At 43.6% G+C, this 25,014-nt stretch overlaps 1 protein-coding gene across 3 annotated transcripts in view; it reads right to left on the bottom strand.

Annotated features, from left to right (window-relative positions):
- STXBP1 (syntaxin binding protein 1) overlaps window positions 1–25,014 on the bottom strand; it is a 75,202-nt gene extending 50,188 nt beyond the window's left edge. Inside the window, exon 1 of one of the 3 annotated variants that reach the window (XM_058694045.1) lies at window positions 24,803–25,014. In XM_058694045.1, the coding sequence (XP_058550028.1) occupies window positions 24,803–24,839 (37 nt within the window). In that variant the 5' untranslated portion in view covers window positions 24,840–25,014. The remainder of the gene's footprint in view (window positions 1–24,802) is intronic. The other 2 variants (XM_058694047.1, XM_058694046.1) reach the window with 2 other exon arrangements.

Consider the following 25,014-nt stretch of genomic DNA (forward strand, 5'->3'; position numbering starts at 1 on the left):
TGTTTCAGATTTTGTGTCTCCCTCTCTCTTTGCTCCTCCCCTGCTCGTGCTCTGTCTCTCTCTCTCTCTTTCTCTCTCTCTCTCTCTCAAATAAATAAATAAATAAATAAATAAATAAATAAATAAAACAAAAACATTAAACAAAAATTTAAGTGGATGAATGGTATGGTGTGTGAATATCTCAAGAAAGCTGTTTTTTAAAAAGTCAGAAAATTTTAGATGAAAATTTCAAACTCAAAAAACAAACACTGTTTTGTTTAATATGGAATTGTTCTATAGTCTTCATCTGAAGACAGCTAACCTGGCTCACTCCTATAGAACATCAGTTACCTAAAATTATAATTTACTATAATTCTGAATATGAATTGTACTTTGTGAAAGTGAGAGACCAAAATAGAGACCACAGACTGTTAGCCACTGGGCAAGAATGAGGTACTGCTCCCTGTAACTGCTGTTCAATTATAACTGCTTACCCTGGGAATGTTCCTATTTAGATTTGCTTTTTGGGTGGTGAGGAGTGGGAGGGAAGGGAAGGCCCAATTGTTGGGAGTCGTCACATGCTTTAGAACATTCCGAGACTGGTGAACAATGTAGTCAATGACTTGACTACACTGTCCTTATAAGCACACCCACAGATTGCATAAGACTCAAATGTCCAACGTTACGACATCCAACACTTGGGCCTCTGCCAATGTCTGAGAGGAAAGCAGGACGATAAATAAATGCCTGATGTCCGAGAAACCAAATCCTAACCTCAGTACATGAAGATGCCAGATGGAGTTACAGAAAGGACTATTCACTGTCTCTTTCAGAGGGGTTTCTCATTTTCTATCTTATTTTCCCCACTCAGCTTCCTAAGGTTTAGAGTCAAAAGGTCAAGGAGCCAGAAAGTCTCTAAAGCAAAGCCTCACAGATCTTGGAATTCTGATTAATAGAAAGGAAATCTCAAAGGGAGGACAGAACAAGGTTAGAAATAGGAGTTCCTGGCTCCGCTCTGGATGCTGTCACCTCACCTCAGCTCCAAAGAAGCTATTTTCTTCTTTCTAAGGCTGCTTTCAACACAATATCCCTTGGATTAAAGGAAATGTGAGGTTACAAAAGACACACAAATAGAAAAATCAATTAAAAACGGAAACCAAAGGTGGCTCAGTCGATTGGGCGTCCGACTTCGGCTTAGGTCATGATCTCACAGTTCGTGGGTTCGAGCCCCACATGGGGCTCTCCACTCTCAGCACAGAGCCCACTTCAGATCTTGTGTCTCCCTCTCTCTCTGCTTCTCCCTCCCCTGCTCTCTCAAAAATAAATGAAAGCATTAAAAAATAAAAATGGAAACCAAGGGGTGCCTGGGTGCTCAGTCAGTTGAGCATCTGACTCTTGATTTAGACTCAGGTCATGATCCCAAGGTCATGAGATCAAGCCCCACATTGGGCTCTGTGCTGATCATGAAGCCTGCTTAAGATCCCCCCCCCCACCTTACCCTCTCCCCACACTTGCTGTCACTCGTTCTCTCAAAAACAAAAAAAAAAGGAAATCAAAACAATTTATATCTTCTTAAAATCAATAGTTTATGGTAGTAAATACTATTCAGTTATATTAATATTTTGAAACAAAAAGACCAAAGACACAAAGTGGTGAAATGGAAATTAATATTCTAGGACAGAGCACTATGATTACCTCATAACCATTGTTGAATAAGACATTTTTTTTTTAATTTTTTTTTTTACGTTTTATTTTTGAGACAGAGAGAAACAGAGCATGAACGGGGGAGGGGCAGACAGAAAGGGACACACAGAATCGGAAGCAGGCTCCAGGCTCTGAGCCATCAGCCCAGAGCCCAACGCAGGGCTCGAACTCACGGTCTGTGAGATCATGACCTGAGCTGAAGTCGGACACTTAACCGACCGAGCCACCCAGGCACCCCTGAATAAGACATTTTTAAAAGGACTCAAGAATGAGGGCCATTCTTATACAAAATAATGATATTATCTGGGCACCTGGGTGGCTCAGTCAGTTAAGCCTCTGACTCTTGGTCTTGGCTCAGGTCATGATCTCATGGTTCATGGGCTCAAGTCACACATTGGGCTCCACACTGATAGTGCAGATCCTGCTTGGAATTCTCTCTGTCTCCTTCTCTCTGACTCTCTCCTGCTCACGGTTCTCTCTCAAAATAAATAAATAAACTTAAAAAAAAAAAAGACAGTGATACTATCATACAGTTATTTGGGAAGTGTTTTATATTTGCTAAAGGAGAAGGAAGGAAGGAAGGAGAGAAAGAGAGAAAAGGGGAAGAAAGAAAGAAAACACACTGCCCATATATATATACATACGTATATACATATATATCATGAACAGCAGCAGATCTCATCTGTTAATGTCTCATTTACTCTGCCAGCCTGTATTGGTTTTTCTGCAAAAAGCCTGTCCTCCTCCTAATACACACTATGATGTCTGCAGTAATTCTTCCTTGAACTGCAAGGACCTAGAACAGGTATCTACTTAATCTTGGCAGGAACCCAAGATGGGGCAAGTATCTTAAATTCGTAGGTGCAGAATTTAATGGCTCCAAATGACATTTCTCTATTTAAATGGGAGTTTCCCTCCCAGTAAGGATTAAGGATCGGAGAAAACATACTTTGGAAAGAAGGGAAAAGAACAGAACGTTTCAATGAATTCCAGAAACCCAGAGCAGACACAAGATCATCTAGCCTAGTGGTTCTTAGTGGGGAGTGATTGTGTCACCAGGGGACACTCAGCAATGTCTGGAGACATTTTTGACTGTCATGACTGGAGGGTGCTACGGGTATCCAGTAGGGAGAGGCCAGGGATGCTGTCAAACATCCTACAATGCACAGGCTCACCCAGCCCAAAAACGTCAATAGTGCTGAGGTTGGGGGCAGCTGGGTGGCTCAGTCGGTTAAGTGTCCAACTTCGGCTCAGGTCATGATCTCATGGTGTGTGAGTTTGAGCCCTGCATTGGTCTCCTCGCTGACAGTGCAGAGCCTGCTTCTGATCCTCTGTCTCACTCTGCCCCTCCCGCAGTGGTGCACACGTTCTCACTCTCTCAAAACATAAACATTTTTTTAAATAAAAAATGTTGAAAAAAAAAAAATTAAAAAAAAAAAAAAAATGGGGCGCCTGGGTGGCGCAGTCGGTTAAGCGTCCGACTTCAGCCAGGTCACGATCTCGCGGTCCGTGAGTTCGAGCCCCGCGTCAGGCTCTGGGCTGATGGCTCGGAGCCTGGAGCCTGTTTCCGATTCTGTGTCTCCCTCTCTCTCTGCCCCTCCCCCGTTCATGCTCTGTCTCTCTCTGTCCCAAAAATAAATAAAAAATGTTGAAAAAAAAAATTTTTTAAAAACATAAACTTTTTTTTAAGTAAAAAAAACAAAACAAAACAACAACAACAACAACAAAAACCAGTGGTAAGTGGTTGAGAAACCCTGATCTAGTCCATTTTTATAAAGAAACTGAACCCACCAGAGATAAGTGACTTGTCTATGACAGTGATGGTAGGAATCACCTTATCTTCAAGTCCATGACTCTCACCAGCCCAATCTGTTCTGTTCTAAGATTTAACCTGCTTCAGGGTCTTCAGGTCTGAGATAGTAAAATATGTTTAGTCTCAGGCTCAGTCAGTTGCGCATCCAACTCTTGGTTTCAGCTTGGGTCATGATCTCACGGTTCGGGGGATTGAGCCCTGCGTTGGGCTCTGTGCTGGCAGTGGGGAGCTTGTTTGGGATTCTCTCTCTCTGCCCCTCCTCCACTCACTCTCTCCCAAAACAATAAACTTAAAAAAAAAAAAAAAGCTTTGTTAAAAAAATAATAAAAAATAAAAATAAAAAATGTTTAGTCTCACACAAGTATGGCAAGACCATAGACTCAAGCCCCTTCCGGAACCACCAGTACAGCTAATGTCCAGGTGTCAAACTGACGTAAGACAAAAGCCTCAGGGAAGCTTCGAGAAGGAGGAAACCTCCCTGCACCACCACTCCCAGCCCCCAACACATAAAAAGGTCTAATTCCAGGAACGCTGCTTCCTTTTCCCAAATCCATGTAACTGGTTACAATTATATACCAGGAAAAGAAAACATCCTCCAGGGGTTTGGGCCCAGCATCAGGCACAGGAAGAAGGTGGAGCTCCCAGAAGAAACACTGAAAATCCAAAAGAAACAGCTGAGTTTACACTAACTTTCACTGAATATGCAGACTGGGTGTTTTCCTCAAGTCAGTCTTTCATAGCCTGCAGAAAAGATGCTGCTTGCTTTACATCTAAGAGTTGGTCTGTTAGTTCTGGAGTGCTACTATTGTTTTCCATTTCCTCGGCCTGACCAGTCCATTTCCCACTTTGCTCTGTTATTTCACAGCACCTTACATCTGAGCTCTTGGCTCATCATTTCCTGTCTGACAGTGATTTGAATTGTTTTCTCTGTATGAGTCTTCTTCCAGAATAAATTCTTTACCTCAGTCTATGTGCCATATTTCTATCATTTTTTCCTTATCAGAGTTTCTCTCCCATGTAGTTGTTACCCACCCCCCTCCCCCTTTTCTGCTTAAATCACCTAGACAGGGGCAATTCTCTCTGGTGGTCTGTTTAGATAAAAATGTACTCTCTTTGCCCCCTCCCCATGTTCCTAGGTATTCTCTGAATACTGCCCTCAGAACACCAGTTGGTTGTGTATTGGGATAGTGGTCTTTGTCCAGCCTTCACTTAGGGAAGGGTGGGTGGTGGAGAACTGACTGGGGAAATTTGTCTCTCCATATTGTATAACGTAGCTCCATGCCAAAGACCACTCCACTGAAGAAGTATGTTGGGGTCCAGGAGGGAATACCCAGTATCAGAAGAAATGATCTTAGGTTTAACTTCATTCCCTGCTTCAGAGTGAGCTAATGAGCTCATTCAGAATGAAATTTTTTGGATTTGGGGCGTCCCAAATGTTGTTGTTTTTTTTTCCCCACCTGTTTGTTTAGTCAGGCTTTTGTTTGCTGCCCAGTTAGCCCTAGAACTTTCGAAGACTGTTTCCATTCTCTCAGCAAGAAAGGAAAGGGGAAAAAAAAAAAAGTGGCTCAAAGAGCCAGTCATTTTGCTATGTTAAGAAACTAGGGTGTGGTGGTCCCCAGCTTCTGGCTGCTGGCCACTCCCCCTCCTTCCTTCCTGGAATTCAGTTCTTATAGATGATACAGTCTTATTTTTATTAATTTTTTATTTTTTTTAAGTTCACTTATTTATTTATACTGAGAGAGAGAGAGAGCACAAGCAGGTGAGGGGCAGAGAAAGAGGGAGAGAGAATCCCAAGCAGGCCCTGCACTGCCAGCACAGAGCCCAACATGACATGAGGTTCAAACCCATGAACTGTGAGATCATGACCTGAACCAAAACCAAGAGCTGGATGCTCAACCAACTGAGCCACCCAGGCACCCCTGACAGTCTTGTTTTTAAATTCTGAGTCTGTGGTCTTCCTTTCTTTTTAAGATTTTACTTTTGGGGGGGCACCTGGGTGGCTCAGTCGGTTAAGTGTCCGACTTCAGCTCAGGTCATGATCTCGTGGTTCATGGGTTTGAGCCCCACATGGGACTCTGCACTGACAGCTCAGAGCCTGGAGCCTGCTTCAGATTCTGTCTCTCCCCCTCTCTCTGCCCTTCCCTGCTTGCACACACATACTCTCTCTCTCTCTCTCAAAAATAAACATTAAAATTAATTAATTAAATAAAATAAAAACATTTTATTTTTTTTTTTAAGTAATCTCCATACCCAATGTAGCGCTCAATCTTACAACCTCAAGATCAAGAGTCATATGGTCCACCAACTGAGCCAGCCAGGTGCCCCTGTAGTCTTATTTTCTACAGTAGACGTGGGGTAAGTGACTTAGCAGGCCTAGGAAAGCTGAATCCATCTGAAGTGGAATCTTAAACCAGAAGTAGGAAATACTGAAAACCAACCAAATGTGCAAAATAGAATCCTCAACGGTTTGAGGAACTGGAAGAACCAGGTACCTCTAGCACTTAAAAGAAGGTGGGTGGGGGCGAATATAAGGCATGTTGGTAGAAAGGGACTTGGGAAACAGTTATACCCTAGATCCCTTCTACCACTTCCCATCACTGGGTGATTATCCTTCTCCCAACATGGCAGAACAATGAAAGTTTCCTCTCCAGAGAGTGTAGAGTCTACAGGGTCCCTGGACTGGGAGACCTAAGCCACAGCTCAGAGTGTGAGTCTAATACTGAAAACAGAGGGACTCAATGACCATGTGTGCAGCCTGCTGAAGACTACCCTCCACACCTCTGGCCCTCTCCATCCACTCATCTGCCAGCATTCTGGCAGCCAGACCTTCATCCTCCAAACAGGAGAGACTTCTCTGGAAAATCAAGCCCAAGAAGAAAAATCTAAAGACACTGTCATTGGGGATTCCCTAACAGCCCACCCAGTTCAGCCCCACCCATAAGGCTAGAGTTCCAATCAGCATTTAAGTCTCTCTTCTTCATCACAAGCAGCCAGAGAGGATCTGCCACCCATCTAAGGAAAGTTCCTACATGGAAAATAGAGACCAGAGCAACAAAACCTGGAGGAAACAGACGATGCAGGGAATTTTTTATTTTTATTTTGCTTAAAGAGAGAGACACCACATCCATGAAACAAGAATAGCAGGCTATTTAAAAAAAAAAAATTAAAACACAGTATTAGAAATGTTTAAGAAACATGACAGCAGAAATTTAAAAGTAAATAGAAGGGTTAGAAGATAAAGCTGAGGCAATCTGGAACACACAGCAAAGAGTCAAAGAGATAAATAATTGAAAAGATAAGAAAATTGGAGGACCAATCCAAGAGGTTCAACATCTAAATAGCATTCACTCCATAAAGAAAAAACTGAGAGGGAATCATTGTGAAATTATTTTTAAAATGTTCCCAGTAGTAAATGGCGTAAGTTGCCAGACCTGAAGGTCCACTGAACGTCTAGCACAGGGATCACCAAACTATGGCCTGTGGGCCAAATTCAGCCTGCAGTCTGTTTTCGCGTAGATAGACCTTAAGCTAAGAATGCCTTTTACACTTTCAAAGAGGTGGGGGAAAAAAGAAAGAAGATATGGCGCGGATCATATGTGGACCACAAAAGACAAAGTATTTACTACGTGGCCCTTTATAGAGAAAGTTTTCTGACCCTCGTCCAGCACAATAGATAAGGACAGACAGATACCAAGGCAAATCACTACGAAAGTCCACAGCACTGAGGAGAGAGTGGAAGTTTTTGAGGGGAAGATATGAGACATATACTAAAGGATGAGGAATCAAAGGCAAAACCAGAAACGAGAGGACAATGGAGCAGTCTTCAAAATTCTGAAGGAGAATATTTCCAATGTAAGATTCTCTGTTCCTCCAAACCATCAATTAAGTACGAGAGTAAAATAAGGATATCTTCTGACGCGCAAGGCCTCCAAAAACCACCTCCCTTTTTCCAGAAGCTCCTGGGAGGAGAGCTCCACCCAAACAGGAGAGTAAACCAAGAAACGAAGATATGAAATACGGAAGACAGGATGATTCAAAACAAGAGAGGTGAGGGGGGCCTGGCTGGCTCCGTAGACGGGAGTGTGCAACTCTTGATCTTGGGGTTGTGAGTTCAAGCCCCACGTTGAGGTTACTTAAAAAAAAGTAAAACTTAAGAAAAAAAAAAATCCCTCGCAGACACCATGAATTTGGGGTGCCTGGCTGGCTCAGTCAGTAGAGCATGCAACTCTGGATCTTGGGGTCATGAGTTTAAGCCCCACACTGGGTGCAGAGATTACATACATACATAATAAAAAAACCAGAGAGGCGAAAAAAAAATCCTGGGAGGATGGTGAACAGAAGGAAGCCGGGTAAGTGGTGTACCAGAGGGAAGATAACCAGTCTCAGAATGATGTGGGTTTATATTCACTCACACAGTCCATGTGCCTGGTGCCCTTCATTTCATCGTGGAGAGGCAGGTTCCCCTGCGGTATTGTTTCGTGTAGGGCAAATGTGCTGGTGATGAATTCTCTCCACTTTTTTTTTTTTTTTTAACATCTGAAAGTGTTTATTTTGCCTTGTTACTGAAGGATACAGCATATCCTCTGGAGTATAGCATTCTAGGTTAATACTTTGTATCTCTCGGTCCTTCAAAGTTACTGCTCGACTGCCTCTTAGCTCACATTGTTCCTGACAAGAGATCTGCACCATCTTTACCTCTGCTCTGTACACAGCGTGTCTTTTCTCTTTGGTTAATTAAAACTTTGGGGGCACCTGGGTGGCTCAGTCGGTTGAGCATCCGTTCGTGAGTTCTGGAGTTCGAGCCCCACATGGGGCTCACTGTGGTCAGCGTAGAGCCTACTTCCAATCCTCTGTCTCCCTCTCTGCCACTCCCCTGCTCACACTCTCTCTCTTAAAAATAAGTAAGACATTAAAAAATTTTTCTTTTTATAACTTTTTTTAAGCAATTTAGTTATAACGTGTCTTGGTGCCGAGTTCCTCATGTTGCTTATCCTTGGGGTTCACTGAACTTCTTGGATCTGAGAGTTTATAGTTTTCATCAAATTTGGAAATAGTTCCAAATACCCTCCCCCGTTCTTCTCCCCCACCCCCCACCCCCACATTCTTCTCTCTTTTAGGGACTTCAAATATATAAATTGCACTCCTTGAAGTTGTCCCACAGCTCACTGATGTTTTCTGTTTTTCTCCTCAGTCTTTTTTGTTTCACTTTGGACAGTTTCTACCGCTATGTCTCCAAGTTCTCTATTTTTCTCTTCTGCAATGTCTAACCCCCTAACCCTTCCACCTAAGCAGGTGATTTATATTATTCTTTCAACTTTTCAGCATGTTGGACTTTTTATTTTTAAGTTTATTTATTTATTTAGAGAGAGAGAACAAGCAGGGGAGGGGCAGAGAGAGAGAGGGGGGGGGACTGAGGACCCAAAGCAGGCTCTGTGCTGACAGCAGAGAGCCCGATGGGGAGTTTGAACTCACAAACCATGAGATCATGACCTGAGCCCAATTTGGAAAGTCGGGACGCTTAACCAACTGAGCCACCCAGGCGCCCCTGTTGGATATTTTTTTTTAATTTTTTTTTTTAACATTTATTCATTTTTGAGACAGAGAGAGACAGAGCATGAACGGGGGAGGGTCAGAGAGAGGGAGACACAGAATCTGAAACAGGCTCCAAGCTCTGAGCTGTCAGCACAGAGCCCAACGCGGGGCCCGAACCCACGGACCGCGAGATCATGACCTGAGCCAAAGTTGGCCGCTTAACCAACTGAGCCACCCAGGCGCCCCCCCGTTGGATATTTTTAATAAGAGATTGGAGGCAGGGAAAGAATGGGTATTACCACCATGAGAAACTGAACAGATCTTTCAGTCTCAGTTAAAGCCTGGAAAAGGTTATTTCTCTAACTTGAATTTCAAAGTTCCTTAAAGGATAAGTAGGGATGGGGGGGGGGGGGACACATAGGGATAGACACCCAGCACACAACCAAAACAGTAAAGTTCAAGGTAACTCACCCTAGGATTATCTGAGGGAAAGCAAACTGGAAACTTCAGTAGCCACATGATTGCCTCATCTTAAAAACCTGAAGCACTTTTACCCAAAACATGATTAGGTCTGTAGGCTGAGTAATTTTTAAGGGGTCTGCCTCACAGGAGTCTATTGTGGAAAGCCTAGAGTGTGAAATTAACATAGAGCAGAGGGAGACTCTTGCTCAACTGCAGTGTTTTATTTTCTCAAATCCCTAGCAACTAGTACCAACAATATTGATGTGTCCGGAGACCCGTAAGAGGCCACTCTCCTTCCTCTCCTGGTTACATCAGTGCTCGAGAAGATGGGTGAAAAGGAACTATGAGAGAAGAGGGTCACCCAGGTTTGCTTTGCCCTGTCACTCTCAGTGATGGGGACTCCGAAAACCATCTAAGCCTAAAAGGTCTTCCTTTTCCCCCTCAGTTGCCAAACAGAAGCAGCTTTGTTCCTACTGCCATTAAAGGAAGTTCATGAGGATCATCTGTGACTGGATTAGAATGTACTGGAAAGTCCTGAGCAACATCTAAGCACAGTATAAGCGGCCTTCCCTCCCTCACTTTTGTAACACTGCTCCTGGCTTATACCTGTCACCGTGAAAATCTACGCTGGCACAGACGTGAAAATAATACCGTCTGTCCCCAGCAGCCACAGAGAAGGGAAAAAATCTGCCGCCAGCTTTCATCCAACAAACTAGTATAATCTGACTTCCTGCTCTGGGTGGGAGTCTGGATGATGCTTCTAAGATTGTTCCCAGAGCCCAGATTCTACACTTTGATGCCATCTTGACATGGCCTAAATCCCAAATCCTCAGAGCTTTGCATTTTGACTGACTATAACCATATCCTTATTTCCTCCTCAAAACAATCCTGAGCAATAAAGTTCATACAGACACAGAGTGACTTTAAGACACAGAGAGAAAAACTTTGGGAAAGTATCCAGGTTCCAGGCCTCCCAGTCTGGAGAGCAAAGACTCACTCCTAAATGCAGATTCCTGGTTGCCAGCTCAAGCCTGCTTTCAGACAATTTGAGGACGGGCCCTGTGACTGACAAAATCATAGACACTGCTCTGCTAGATCCACCTTCCCATCTCTGACTCTCAAACCTGCTGGCTGCTCTTCCTATGTCCATTTGTAATGTCAGCGTCCCTTGGGGGGACCCCCAGGCCCTCTTCTCTCCTGCACCCTCTCCTCTGTGATCTGACCCGATCCCCCAGCTTCAGTCACCTGATGACGCCACAATCCAAATTTCCAGCCCAGACCTTCTGGGCACATCTGCCCACTGCCTACTGGCCATCTCCCTTACATAGTCCATAGGCACCTGAAAAGCAATGCCTATAAAAGCATACGTCCCCCAGCAAACCTGTTTTTCCTCCTTTTGTATGGTACAACCTTCCAACTGGCTGACCAAGCCAGAAAACAGAATCTTTCCCAACTCCTTTTCCTCATCCTGCACATTCAAGCAATCACCATGACCTGACACTTCTTCCCCCGCAGACTTCTTGATGTGATTTTCTTCTCTCCACCCACTGCTACTTCTCCTTCCCTGGCAGAGCAAACCATGCTCACCTCCACTGTTCCCAGCCTGAGCCACCACAGTAGCTTCCTAATGGAATCCTCTGCCCTCAGTCTCCCTCCCTCCCACCACCCTCCATGCAGCAACCAGAGATCTTTCTAAACTAAATCCTAACCAAGTCTCCCCGACTTAAAACCTTCAGTGGTGTCCCATGGCTCCTGGAATAAAGGTAACAGTCCTTCACAAGGGTAAGAGAGCCCCAAGCATCTCTCCCTCACTCCCCAGCTCCAGCTACATTGAGCCCTTCTCTCTTACTCTCTTGCCAAGCTGAGACGCTCACCTACTTGACTTACTCTCCCTCAGGCCCCACCATCCTTCTCCTGGCTAACTCCGCCTCCTCCTCCTCCTCCTCCTCCTCCTCCAGGTCTCCCTCAGCCCTCAGCCTCCCTCATTCCCCAGGGCTTGTTGGAGCCTCCGCCATGTGCTCCAGTATCATCACACCATACTGCCTCTCTCAGGGCACTTATCCTGGTGTGCTACCGTTGCCTGTTCGAATCCCACTAGGACCAGATCTACTTGTACACCATTGTATCCACTGCCCTTAGCACAGCCTCTGGCACGTAGGAGACTACATAAACTTGGTCCTAGAATCCTCTGAGGCATGCTGACATGGAAACAAGCCGTGATATACGGTCATCTCAGAAATCTTCCAAACAAGGAATTACTGCTGGAAAGTCTGACTGAAGTCTGTATCTTCACACCTAGGCTCCAGGGATTTTTTTAAAAAAATTTTTGTTGTTGTTTTCTACTTTTCTCTATCTCTAATTTTGTTGTTGTTATTGTTCCCAAGAATTAATAGGTTTTCCTAATGTGATAAATACTTGATATCTCACTCACTTCCTACAAGGTCAGCTTTTAGGCCAAATAATTAATAGACATTTAAAGTGAAATACCATGGGGCACCCGGCTGGCTCAGTTGGTAGAGCATGTGATTCTTGATCTTGGAGTCATGAGTTTGGGCCCCACGCCGGGTACAGAGTTTACTTATAAATATGTAAATAAATAAGTAAAGTGGAATGTCAGTGGCATGTAAGAAACAGGAAAATTTAAAAAAAGGAATACTGGAAATCTGCCCTAGGAAAGCTTACAATCTGAGCCATCAGTAGTTACTCTTGCTTCAGAGCCCCAGAGACATAGATTAAATTCAGATCGGTGTGTATCAGAAGCAAATTGCTTTGTTTTAACCAATGCAAACTCTCCCAAAGGGCATCAGAATGGACAACATCTGGCTGTTGTCTAGTAACTATTAGATCCTGTGTCTATCAAAAACATAGTGATTCATTTCCTGGACTCTCCTAATAACTTATTCACTAACTTTAAACAGCAAACTATTCTCTGTAGTTATATCTGTAAAGTAATAATAACCCCTTAGAGTAATTCTTTAATTCTTCCAAGCAATTTTTTTGTATATTATTTAATGTGAGCCTTGAAAGAACTCTGTGCTGCTGGGAACAGCATTCCTAATTTAAAAATAAGTTTAATATGATGTCCAGGTCACCTAGCCGCTAAGCTTGAGAACTGGGACTATTAGCTGGACGTTCTGACTTCTGGTCCAGAACTTCTTCCACTTGCCCAATACTGCCTCTCACTGATTTTTTTAAATTTTGTTTTAATTTAAAAAAACATGTGGAGGGAAGAAGGTAAGTAAAACTCATACTTCTTAAAGTTCAGATGAGGGGCGCCTGGGTGGCGCAGTCGGTTGAGCGTCCGACTTCAGCCAGGTCACGATCTCGCGGTCCGTGAGTTCGAGCCCCGCGTCGGGCTCTGGGCCGATGGCTCGGAGCCTGGAGCCTGTTTCCGATTCTGTGTCTCCCTCTCTCTCTGCCCCTCCCCCGTTCATGCTCTGTCTCTCTCTGTCCCAAAAAATAAATAAAAAACGTTGAAAAAAAAAAATTAAAATAGACAAGTCTCTAGCATGTATTTCCATGAAAATAATAACACAGGGTAAAATGAGAAAGGGAATCATAATTACAAGTGCAGGAGCTATTTTCTAAATTATACAAATTTAATTTATAGTCAATAAATTAAAATCTTGTAGGTTGAAAGGCTTGTTTTAATTTTTGAGAAAGAGAATGTGAGGGGGAGAGGGGGCAGAGAGAGTGGGAGAGAGAGAGTATCCCAAGCAGGCTCTGTACTGTCAGCACAGAGCCCGACTCAGGGCTTGAACTCATGAACAGTGAGATCATGACCTGAGCCAAAGTCAGATGCTTAACCGACTGAGCCACCCAGGCGCCCCATAAGGCCTGTTTTATAAGGAAATGCAAATTGCCAAAACTGACTAAAGAAGTAGACAACTTGAATAAACATATCAAAAGCCTGTCAAGTATTTATCCTTTCTCCTCAAATTCAAAGTTTTATAGGTAAATCACTTCTGACATTCAAGGAAGGGAATTCCTATGTTATTTCATCTATTTGGGAACATACAAAAAAATGGAAACTTCCCATTTCATTTAATAAGAGAAATTCTGAGGGGCGCCTGGGTGGCTCAGTCGGTTAAGCAGCCGACTTCGACTCAGGTCATGATCTCGCGGTCCGTGAGTTCAAGCCCCACGTCAGGCTCTGTGCTGACAGCTCAGAGTCTGGAGCCTGTTTCAGATTCTGTGTCTCCCTCTCTCTGACCCTCCCCTGTTCATGCTCTGTCTCTCTCTGTCTCAAAAATAAATAAACGTTAAAAAAAAACTTTAAAAAAAAATAAGAGAAATTCTGATAGAGAAAACCTGACAAAGAGTTAAGAGAGAAAAAATTCACATACACATATGTAAAATATGGTGTTCAATTGTTCATTCCAAATATGTATTGAGTGCCTACTATGTACCAGGACTGTTTTAGGTGCTGGGGATATAGCAGTGAACAAAATAGTCTATGCTCTCATAGAGCTCACATTTGGCTAATGGAAGCAAGGATAAACAAACAAACGGGTAAGTATGAAATGTCAGCTAGTGACAGTTCAGCATAGTAAGGGAGGGAACAGGAAAGTTTCCATTTTATATAAAGTTGTGAAAGAAGACCTCACTGGCAAGGTGGTATTTGACTAGAGACTTAAAGGAATTAAGGGAACAAGCATATTTCAGACATAGGGAATGAAAAATACAAAGCCCTGGGATGGGAATATACATGAAATGTTCAAAGAAGAGCCAGAGGCTCCAATATTAATAAATGTAGATGCGTAAACAATAAGTAGAATTTTACAATACAGAAAAAGGATAATACATAATAACAAAGTTTATTTCAGAATTGCAGTGATATCCAATATTAGAATTAATGAGATTACATTAATAGATTAAATAAGAACACCTATACGATCATCTCAAAAGAAACTGAAAAAGTAGTTAATACTAATTTAAAAAACAAATTCTTAGTAACCTGGAACTAAAAGGAAGTAGTTCAAATATCACTTCCTGAGGGAAGCTTTCTCTAACCTCCCCTGGTTTATGCCAGGCCTCCCTGTTGCAGTGTAAGCCTCCCTGCTTATACCGTCCTGTACCATTCCTTTGTAATTTTTTTAATCATAACTATAACTAAACTAATTTTCGGTCTAAGTGCAACATTAGAATCCTTAAAAAAGTGAGGAGTTTAGAGGGGCCTGGCTGCCTCACTGGTAGAGCATGCAACTCTTGGCCTCAGGGTAGTGAGTTTGACCCCACACTGGGCATGAAGCCTACTAAAAATAAAAAATAGGGGCGCCTGGGTGGCTCAGTCGGTTGAGCGTCCGACTTTGGCTCAGGTCATGATCTTGTGGTTTGTGACTTCGAGCCCCGCACTGGGCTCTGTGCTGACAGCTCGGAGCCTGGGGCCTGCTTCGGATTCTGTGTCTTCCCCTCTCTCTGCCCCTCCCCTGCTCATGCTCTGTGTCTCTCTGTCTCTCAATAATAAATAAACATTAAAAAAAAATTTTTAATAAAAAATAAATGAGGAGTTTAAATTTTTTTTAATGTTTATTTATTTTTGAGAGAGATAGAAACAGAGTGTGAGCAGGGGAGGGGCAGAGAGAGGAGGAGACACAGAATCCGAAGCAGGCCCCAGGCTCTGAGCTGTCAGCACAGAGCCCGATGTGGGGCTTGAACTCACGAACCACGAGATCATGACCTGAGCCGAAGTCAGACACTTAACCAACTGAGCCACCCAGGTGCCCCAAGTAAGTGAGGAGTTTAAAAAACATGACACCTTTCGGGACACCTGGGTGACTCAATCAATTAAGCATCCAACTCTTGGTTTCGGCTCAGGTCATGATCTCACAGCCTTGTGGGTTCAAGCCCCATATTGGGCTCTGCGCTGGCAGTGCAGAGCCTGCTTGGAATTCTCTCTCTCCCTCTCTCTCTGTCCCTCCCCTTCTTGTGCTGTCTCTGTCTCTCTCAAAATAAATTTTAAAAATTAAAAGAAATTAAAAATTAAAAATGTGACACTTTCAATTAATAAACTGGGAATAAAGACCTAATGGGACCACTCAGCAACAAGAACTTTTACATTTTTTTTTTTAAGTTTATTTATTTTGAGAGAGAGACAGAGACAGAGTAGGGGAGAGGCAGAGAGAGGAAGAGACAGAATCCCAAGCAGGCTCTGTGCTGCCAACACAGAGCCTGACGCAGGGCTCAAACTCAACAAACCATGAGATCATGACCTGAGACAAGATCAAGAGTCAGATGCTTAACCAACTGAACCACCCAGGTGCCCCAATAACTTTTAAATTTTAATGAATTGTCTAAAAGGACATAGAATCACAACTATCACAAGAAAAATGTAGCTTTTAATCAAAAGTATACAGAAAAATAGAAAGTAGATGATTACAGAAATAGATCAACTGGTCAGATTTACGTACATACTTATCATTTACTGAAGATTTCCACTTTCACATTTAAAAGAGTAAAAGTAATAACTTCAAATGAAAATAATATGTAGATTAGAAATGTAATCATAACAATCTAATTTAAAAATGGACAAAGGGGGCACCCGGGGGGCTCAGTCGGATAAGCGTCCAAATTCAGCTCAGGTCATGATCTCACAGTCCATGAGTTTGAGGCCCGCAGCAGGTTCTGACAGCTCAGAGCCTGGAGCCTGCTTCGGATTCTGTCTCCCTCTCTCTCTGCCCCTCCCCTGCTCGTGCTCTGTCTTTCTCTGTGTCTCAAAAATAAGTAACGTTAAAAAAAAAAATTTTTTTTAATGGACAAAGGATCTGTGTAGATATCTTTTCAAAGATGTACAAATGGCCCAATAAGCACATGAAAAAAAAAATGCTTATCAACAGCCATCATGGAAATGCAAATCAAAACCACAATGGAGGGGCACATGGGTGGCTCAGTCGGTTAAGTGTCCAACTCCTGATTTTGGCTCAGGTCATGATCTCAGGGTTCATGGTTGGACTCCATGCTGGCAGTGTAGAGCCTGTTTGAGATTCTCTCTCTTTCTCTCTCTGCCCCTCCCCTGCTTGCGCTCACTCACACGCGCACGCTCCCTCTCTCTCTCAAAATAAATAAATAAATTTAAACAGTTTGGCAATTCCTCAAAGAGTTAAATATAGAGTTACCATATGACCCAGCAATTCTATACCTAGGTATCTACCTAAGAGAATTGAAATGACATGTTAAAAAAATAAAAAGAGTAAAATAAATGTAACATAAATTGGTCTATTCCATGAATGTGGTATATTGCTCCATTTATTTAAGCCTTTTCGATTTCTTTCATCAGTATTTTACAGCTTTCAGCATACAGATCTAAAATATATTCCATTAGATTTATACCTAAGTCTCTCATGTGTCTTTTTTTTCACTCAACTGTAAATGGTCCTATTTTAAATTTCAATTTCTATACAAATTTTTGTAAACTGACTTTGTATTCTGCAACCCTGCTAAACTATATGTAATTCTCATCAGAGGGTTGCTCCCTTATTTGTAAAGCTAAGAATTATGATTTTCACATTGCACCATAGCTAAGAAACTAAAACTTTAAAAGTAAATTTGTTAAAATGCTAATTCTTCCCAAACTGATTTATAGATTCAACACAATTCCAATGAAAATCCCAGAAAGATTTTTCAAATAGAAACAGATAAGCTAATTCTATAATTTATATGGAAAAGCAAATGAACCAAAAGAACAAAAACAATTATGAAAAAGAAGAAAAAAGTTGGAGAACTCACAATACATGGTTTCCAGTCTTACTTTAAAGCTACAATAATTGAGACAGAGTGGATGTTGGTGAAAACATACATATAGATCAATGAAACAGAACAGGAAGTCCAGAAATGGACACACCCATGTATGGCCAACTGATTTTCATCAAAGAACAAAGACAATTCAATGGAAAAATGGATTTTTAAAAAATGGGAAAAAGAACAGTCTTTTCAACAAACGGGGCTAGAACTGAACATTTACATACAAAAAAATTCACACACACACACACACACACTCACACACACACACAAACGAACCTAACTCACATGATATACAAAAATTAACTCAAAATGGATGAAAGACTAAATATAATGCCTAAAACTATAAAACTTCTAAAAGAAAACACAGAAAATATATAAAACACAGAAAATCTTTTTGAACTTGGGGTAGGCAAAGATATCCTCAATAGGATACTGAAAACACAATCCATTAAAGATGGACTTCATCAAAATTTAGAACTTCTTTGAAAACTACTGTCCATAGGGGCGCCTGGGTGGCGCAGTCGGTTAAGCGTCCGACTTCAGCCAGGTCACGATCTCGCGGTCCGTGAGTTCGAGCCCCGCGTCAGGCTCTGGGCTGACGGCTCGGAGCCTGGAGCCTGTTTCCGATTCTGTGTCTCCCTCTCTCTCTGCCCCTCCCCCGTTCATGCTCTGTCTCTCTCTGTCCCAAAAATAAATAAAAAACGTTGGAAAAAAAAAACTTAAAAAAGAAAACTACTGTTCATAAAATGAAAAGACAAGACATAAACTGTGTGAAAATCATATAATTGATAAAGGACTTGCACCCAGAATATATAAAGACTTCTCAAAACTCAATCATAAGAAAATAACGCAATAAAAAATATGCAAAAGATTTGAGTATTTCAACAAAGATATAGAGATGACAATAAAGGCATGAAAAAATGCCTCTCACCATCATCAATCGTTAGCAAAATGCAAATTAAAATCATGAGATACCATGGGGCACCTGGGCGGCTCAACTGGTTAGGCATCCAACTCTTGATCTCGGCTCAGGTCATGATCTCATGGTTTGTGAGATCAAGCTCAGCACTGGGCTCTCTGCTGACAGAGCAGAGACTGCTTGAGATTCTCTCTCTCCCACTCTCTCTCTGCCCTTCCCCTGCTCACATTCTTTCCTTCTCAAAATAAACTTAAAACAAAGCCATGAGATAACAATACCTATCAGAAGGGCTAACATTTTACAAACTTATAAGACCATGCACTAACAAGGATGCTGGTAGGAATGTAAAATGGTATAGCTACTTTGGAAAACAATTTGACAGTTTCTTATAAAGTTAACATACACCTATCATATGACCCATTAATTCCACTCCTGGGGATTTACATATCCAAGTGATCTGTTCACATAGAAACCCGTGTGTGAATGTTTACAGAAGCATTCGCAATTGTCCAAAGTACAAATTACTAAGACGTCCTTCGGCTGGCAAAGGGATAAACCAAGTGGTACATCGGCACAAAAGAACAGCAGTCAGCAATGAGGAGGGACAAACCATAGATACATGCGACATGATGACTCTCAGGCATTATATACTAACATTAAAGAGGTCATATTCAGAAAGCTCCATACTGTATGATTCCACTGAAGTGCCATTCTGGAAAAGGCAAAACTGCAGAGACGGAGAACAGTTCAGTGTTTGCCCAAGGCTGGGTGTGGAAGGAGAGGCCGACAGAAAGGAAGGAGAGGCTGACAGCACGAGGGAATTTGAGGGGATAATGACACCATTCTGTATTCTGGGTCTGGCGGTGGTTACATGACCGTAGGTAACGACTGAAATGTGAAAAACTGCTCACTAAAAAGGGTAAATATTACTGCATGCAAATTATACCTTGATTTTAAGACTGGGAAAAATACATGTATAATATATCTCAAAATATAGTTGTTATTTGTACGCTAACCAAAGTTTCTACAGAAAAAAGAGAAGTGTAAGAACAAAGACTGCTTCTTTCTAGGCGTCCTCTTAACTTCCGACACATCCTATGAATCATGGCCCCATCTGAAAAACGTATGTACTTAATGTACAAATCAAAACTGCATTCTTCTCCAGAGGAATGTGATTCTTATAAACAAACATGAGGAGAAATCACTAACAGCTAGGAAACAACAAGAAAGACAAATAGTACATTTTGCACTCCTTACATCCTTGTAACACTGACGAAACTTCAGGGAACAGAAATAACCCTGGATTACAACTCGGATTTATATGATTGAAACATTATTTATTAACATAAAATAGATATAAAATGCCACACACAAAAAAGTATCCTTTCTCTTACATTCTCTTTGTAAAGAGTAGAAAACAAGTATATTTTATAGAAAGAAAATAAAGAAAAAAGGGTAAAAAGACATGAGTAGAACTGGAAACAGAAGAAGAGTCAGATTACAAACCTGTCCATAGGCTCTTAAGGTCGATTCTCCCATTTTCCAGTTTATTTGCACCTCTCAAGAAATTTATCCGAGGGGCGCCTGGGTGGCTCAGTCAGTTAAGTATCTGACTCTTGATTTCAGCTCAGGTCAGGATCTCGCAGTTGGTGAGTTTGAGCCCCGTGTGGGACTCTGTGCTGACAGCTCAGAGCCTGGAGCCTGCTTTGGATTCTGCGTCTCCCTCTCTCTCTCTCTGCCCCTCCCCCATTCGCGCGCGCGCGCGCGCGCTCTCTCTCTCTCTTTCTCAAAAATAAACATAAAAAAAAAAAAAAGAAATTTATCTGAGACTCTGCTTTCTCCCCCAAAACTGTGGCCCCACAGGACAGAGCTAGTCAATCTTTTCCCATAATCCTCTAATACTTACTGACCCACTTTGTGGATCTTTTCATGAGGAGAATATTTATTGAAGTTACTGGATGCCAAGAACTGTGCTAAGTGCTATACCTGCACTAGTTCATTGAACACTCATAGAACCCCACAAAGGTAAGTGCTATTGTTACTCACTTTATATTTTAAAAAATTGAGGCACGAAAAGGTTCAATTATTTGCCAAAGTCACATGGCTAATAAGTGGTGAACCAGAATTTTATCCCAGGTAGTCTAATTCCAAGAGCCCAGTCTCTAAATTGCTACATATAAAGATTAAGTTATTCATTCAACATCTATTGAGTACCAAGCACTGATTCATTCCTACACTAAGGATAGACATAAGAACAACCGGGTTCGGAGTGCCTGGGGTGGCTCAGTTGATTGAGTGTCAGACTCTTGATCTAGGCTCAGGTCATGAGCTCACAGTTCATGGGATCGAGCCCCAGGTGTGGGGCTCTGTGCTGGTAGCACCGAGGCTGCTTGGGCTTCTCTCTCTCCCCGCCTCTCTCTGCCCCCTCCCCCCCCCCCCTCACTCACACACTCACTCAAACTAAATAAACTTAAAAACAAAAGAGTAAGACCAGGTTTTACTCTACCCTCCAAGAACTTCTGGTCTAGCTGGGCAAGGCTAACAACAAAGAAGTATAATACTCTGAGTATATCCTGTGTGGGGGAAGTGACAGGGGGGTGACAGGGAAAACTTGGGGTTAGCAGAGAAAGCTCCTCAGCATTGTCTATGTCCATCACAACAATACGAGTGTCCCATATTTTAGTCTCCCGTAGTTCTAGCAGGCTGTGAACAAACACTGCTGAATGAACAGCTTAAAGTTGACCTACCTCCTCTACTTCTGTTGTGCCTGTACCTACCGCCGCTCTAAAACTTAACTCAAAAAGATGCGACAAGAATGGGTCGCCTGGATGGCTCAGTCGGTTAAGCTTCCCACTTCGGCTCAGGTCATGATCTCATGGATGTTGAGTTCGAACCCCGCGTCGGGCTCTGTGCTGACAGCTCGGAGCCTGGAGCCTGCTTCTGATTCTGTGTTTCCCTCTCTCTCTGCCCCTTCCCCACTAGCACTCGGTCTCTCTCTCTCTCTCTCTCTCTCTCAAAAATACACATTAAAAAAAAAATGTGGGGGCGCCTGGGTGGCGCAGTCGGTTAAGCGTCCGACTTCAGCCAGGTCACGATCTCGCGGTCCGTGAGTTCGAGCCCCGCGTCAGGCTCTGGGCTGATGGCTCGGAGCCTGGAGCCTGTTTCAGATTCTGTGTCTCCCTCTCTCTCTGCCCCTCCCCCGTTCGTGCTCTGTCTCTCTCTGTCCCAAAAATAAATAAAAAAAACATTGAAAAAAAAATGTGACAAGAAGCCAAAAACTACATTTATCTTGCTGTCCACTGTATATCCTTCACTCATTCATTTATTTATTTTTTTAAAAAAAAATTTTTTAACGTTTATTTATTTTTGAGACAGAGAGAGACAGAGCATGAACGGGGGGAGGGTCACAGAGAGAGGGAGACACAGAATCTGAAACAGGCTCCAGGCTCTGAGCCGTCAGCACAGAGCCCGACGGGGGGCTCGAACTCACGGACCGCGAGATCATGACCTGAGCCGAAGTCGGCCACTCAACCGACCGAGCCACCCAGGTGCCCCATTCACTCATTCATTTAATAAACATTTGCTGATGGCTGATTGTGAGTCAGCCACTGCTCTTGGCATGGAGTACAGTGGTGAACATGTAAGATAAAGACCCTGCTCTCCTGGAAGTCACATTCGAGTGGATGAAACAATCAAAGAAATGCAAAAACCCCCACACAAACAAAACAAAAAACTGAACAAGATCTTTCAATTCATTTTAAATGCTACAAGAAAATAAAATGAGGAAATATGATCATCAACAATATCAGGTGTTAATTTAAATTGGGAAGACCAGGCTGTGTAGGGGACATGTTGGTTTAAAAAAATCTTTATTTTATTTTATTTTTAGAGAAAGAAACACTAAAAACCTCATTCAAAATTGGGAGCCAGAATTAACCTGTGTCATTTACAAAGAATTGCAATTATATTTTTTCCCAAAATTTATACACAGCTCAATTGTGATGGGGCACCTGGGTGACTCAGTCAGTGAAGTGTCCGACTTCGGCTCAGGTCATGATTTCACAGTTCGTGGGTTTGATTCCCACATCAGGCTCTGTGCTGACAGCTTGCTTCAGATTTGGTGTCTCCCTCTCTCTCTTCCCCTCCCTGGTTCACACTCTCTCAAAAATAAACATTTTAAAAAATTTTTTTAAAAAGAAAAAAAGAAAAAGAACAGATGCTGTTCACACATTCACCAATTTTATATAAAACTGATTTGATTTTCATAAGCAGTGGCTTTGCTTTACTTCAGTAAAGAAATTTTGGCCATATTGGGGCGCCTGGGTGGCTCAGTTGGTTGAGCGTCTGACTTTGGCTCAGGTCATGATCTCACGGTCCGTGAGTTCGAGCCCCGAGTCGGGTTCTGTGCTGACAGCTTGGAGCCTGACACCTACTTCTGATTCTGTGTCTCCCTCTCTCTCTGTCCTTCCCCTGCTCGCTCTCTGTCTTTCTATCAAAATTTAATAAACATTAAAAACAATTTTAAGAAATTTTGGCCATATTGCATTCATGATTTTCTTTCTTTTTTTTTTTTTTTCTTTTCTTTTTTTTTTTTAGCCTTTATGCTGGCTTCTAAAAAAGGGAACGGCTACTAAGGAGCTACCTGCATGAACAAAGGTCCTGGCAAAAGGATGCAAAAACTTGCTTCTATAACACTTAGGGTTTTTGTCTCAAAGGCACAATATTCAAATCCAACATTTGAAAGAATGTAACATGTAATATAACATTCTGTATTTCAAAACCCTTTAAAATGGCTTCTGGAAGGAAATTGTATGTATAGAGTAACAAAGGTAGTTATTTTTTACAAACGTTGCAAGTAAATGGACATGAGGTTTTAAAAAATTAATTAACACTGATTTTGGCAAGTCATTTAACTGCTATGAGCCTCCATTTCTTTCCCACAGGTAAAATGACATTAGAGGATCCCTCATGGGTCCTTCCAGCCCTAAATGCCTTGATTCTCCTAAGGAAATAGAAGGTATATGATTCAGAAACTTTATGCATGAGGAAGGCAGGTGTTATTGTGGGCACTTTTTAAAAAGTGCTCATTTGGGGTTCAGTTTTTATGACAATTTTCTTCTGATGCTATAGGTGAGGTAAGGGTGTAAAACAAGTGAGAATATTTCCTATAGACCAACAGAAAATATGGGGAAGAAAAACAGTTATGATGTTCAGAAGGAATGCTACACGGCCTTAAATGTTGGACAGGAGAGCCCTATAATAATGCAATCATTGGAAAGGAAACTGTAATTTCCACTTTTATTCTATTTCCTTTTTTATCCTCTCCTGCAGAGAAAAGTCCAGCTTTAATTTTCTAAATCCGAAAGAGGTACCGAAAGTCACGGAAATCCCTACACGTTTTTTATTAAAGACATGGCCAAAATATTGAAGAGGCACACTATCTGCCTACACCAATCATCAATCTTCCTTAGCGCCGAGGACGCCGTTTCCAAATATTATCACCACCAGCCCTCACTCCGCTGCAGCCGACACTCACCAACATCCATTTTTAAAAATCCACTTACGCTGAGCCTTTCATCCAAACCCGTCAACAACCATTTCCCTGCAACCGTGGTTTGGACTGCCCGAAACGTCCAGCCAAGCAAGGGCTGAGTCCTGCCAACAGGGAGACTGCAGACTGCGGTGCTGGGCAGGGCAGGGCCGCTCCTCCCGCCGCACGCCAAAGCTTTCCGCCTCTCCCGAGTGATTTAAGAGGGTTCGGGACCCAGATAAGACCCCGCCCTTGCAGCCACGACCCCGGAACGGGAGGAGGAGAGAGGCGGCCTCAGCCCTGCAGAGCCAAGCCTTTGGAAAAACAGGCAGCTCCTCCCCAGCGGCCAGCGGCGGCCCAGGCTGGGCGAGCGGCGCGTCGGAGCCGGTGCGCGCCCAGCGGCTCCCAGGTGGGTCTCCGCAGCCGGGGACCGCGGCCCGGGCTCCCGGAGGGGGTGGGGGTGGCGGCGCGGGCCGAGATCTCGCCCGTCACGATTCACCCAGCAGAGTGGGAAAGAGGGAGGGACTGGAGGCAGAAAACGGAATGGAATCAGGGAGCTCGGGGAATAAAGAAGGAAGGGGAGAAGGGAAGGGGGGGGAGGTGATGGGAGTGAAGAACGGGGGTGCAGGGGAGGGTGATGGGTGAGGAAGGGGAGGGTGATGGGCTGCAGGGGATACAGGCGAGGCGAAGGGGAGGGATGGGGTGCTCGGGGTGAAGGGGGAGGAAGAAGGAATGGCGTGAAGGGGGATGGGGTGAAAGAGAAATGGGGGCGAGGAGGGAGCGATGGGGTGAAGGGGGATGCGAGTAAAGAGGGAAGAGAGGAGTGGGGATGAAGAGGAGGGACGGGTGAAAGAGGACGGGGTGAACAGGGGAGGGGTGGGATGCAGGAGGAGGAATGCGGGGAGCGGGGGAAGCAGGGAAGCGGGCGCGGGCCGCTGGAGGCCAGGAGGGACTTCCCTGCGAGGAGGGCGGCGCCGAAATAACGGGACCCTCCCAGCCCGGAGCCCCCGGTCGGGCGGGGCGAGCCGCCGGCGTGGAGGCCAGGCGCCGCGGCAGGTACGGCGCCCCGCTCCTGCCGGGCAGCCGCAGCCCTCGCCCGCGGGAGGACCCCGACTCCACTTACTCTCTCCGACCACGGCTTTGAGGCCAATGGGGGCCATCGTGCTGCGCGACTCTTCGGGCACCGAGTCTCCTCAAGCGACGCCCGCGGACACGGCGCCTCCCCAGGTCAGCGCGCTCTGCTGGCCGCAGCCCTCCGCTCCGCAGCCTCGCTCGGGCTCGACTGAAGCGCGGACTCGGCGCGGAGGCGCGACGCGAACCAGAGTGAGGCTGCCG

Source organism: Neofelis nebulosa, chromosome 12 (assembly GCF_028018385.1).
Source record: "Neofelis nebulosa isolate mNeoNeb1 chromosome 12, mNeoNeb1.pri, whole genome shotgun sequence".
NCBI lineage: Eukaryota > Metazoa > Chordata > Mammalia > Carnivora > Felidae > Neofelis > Neofelis nebulosa.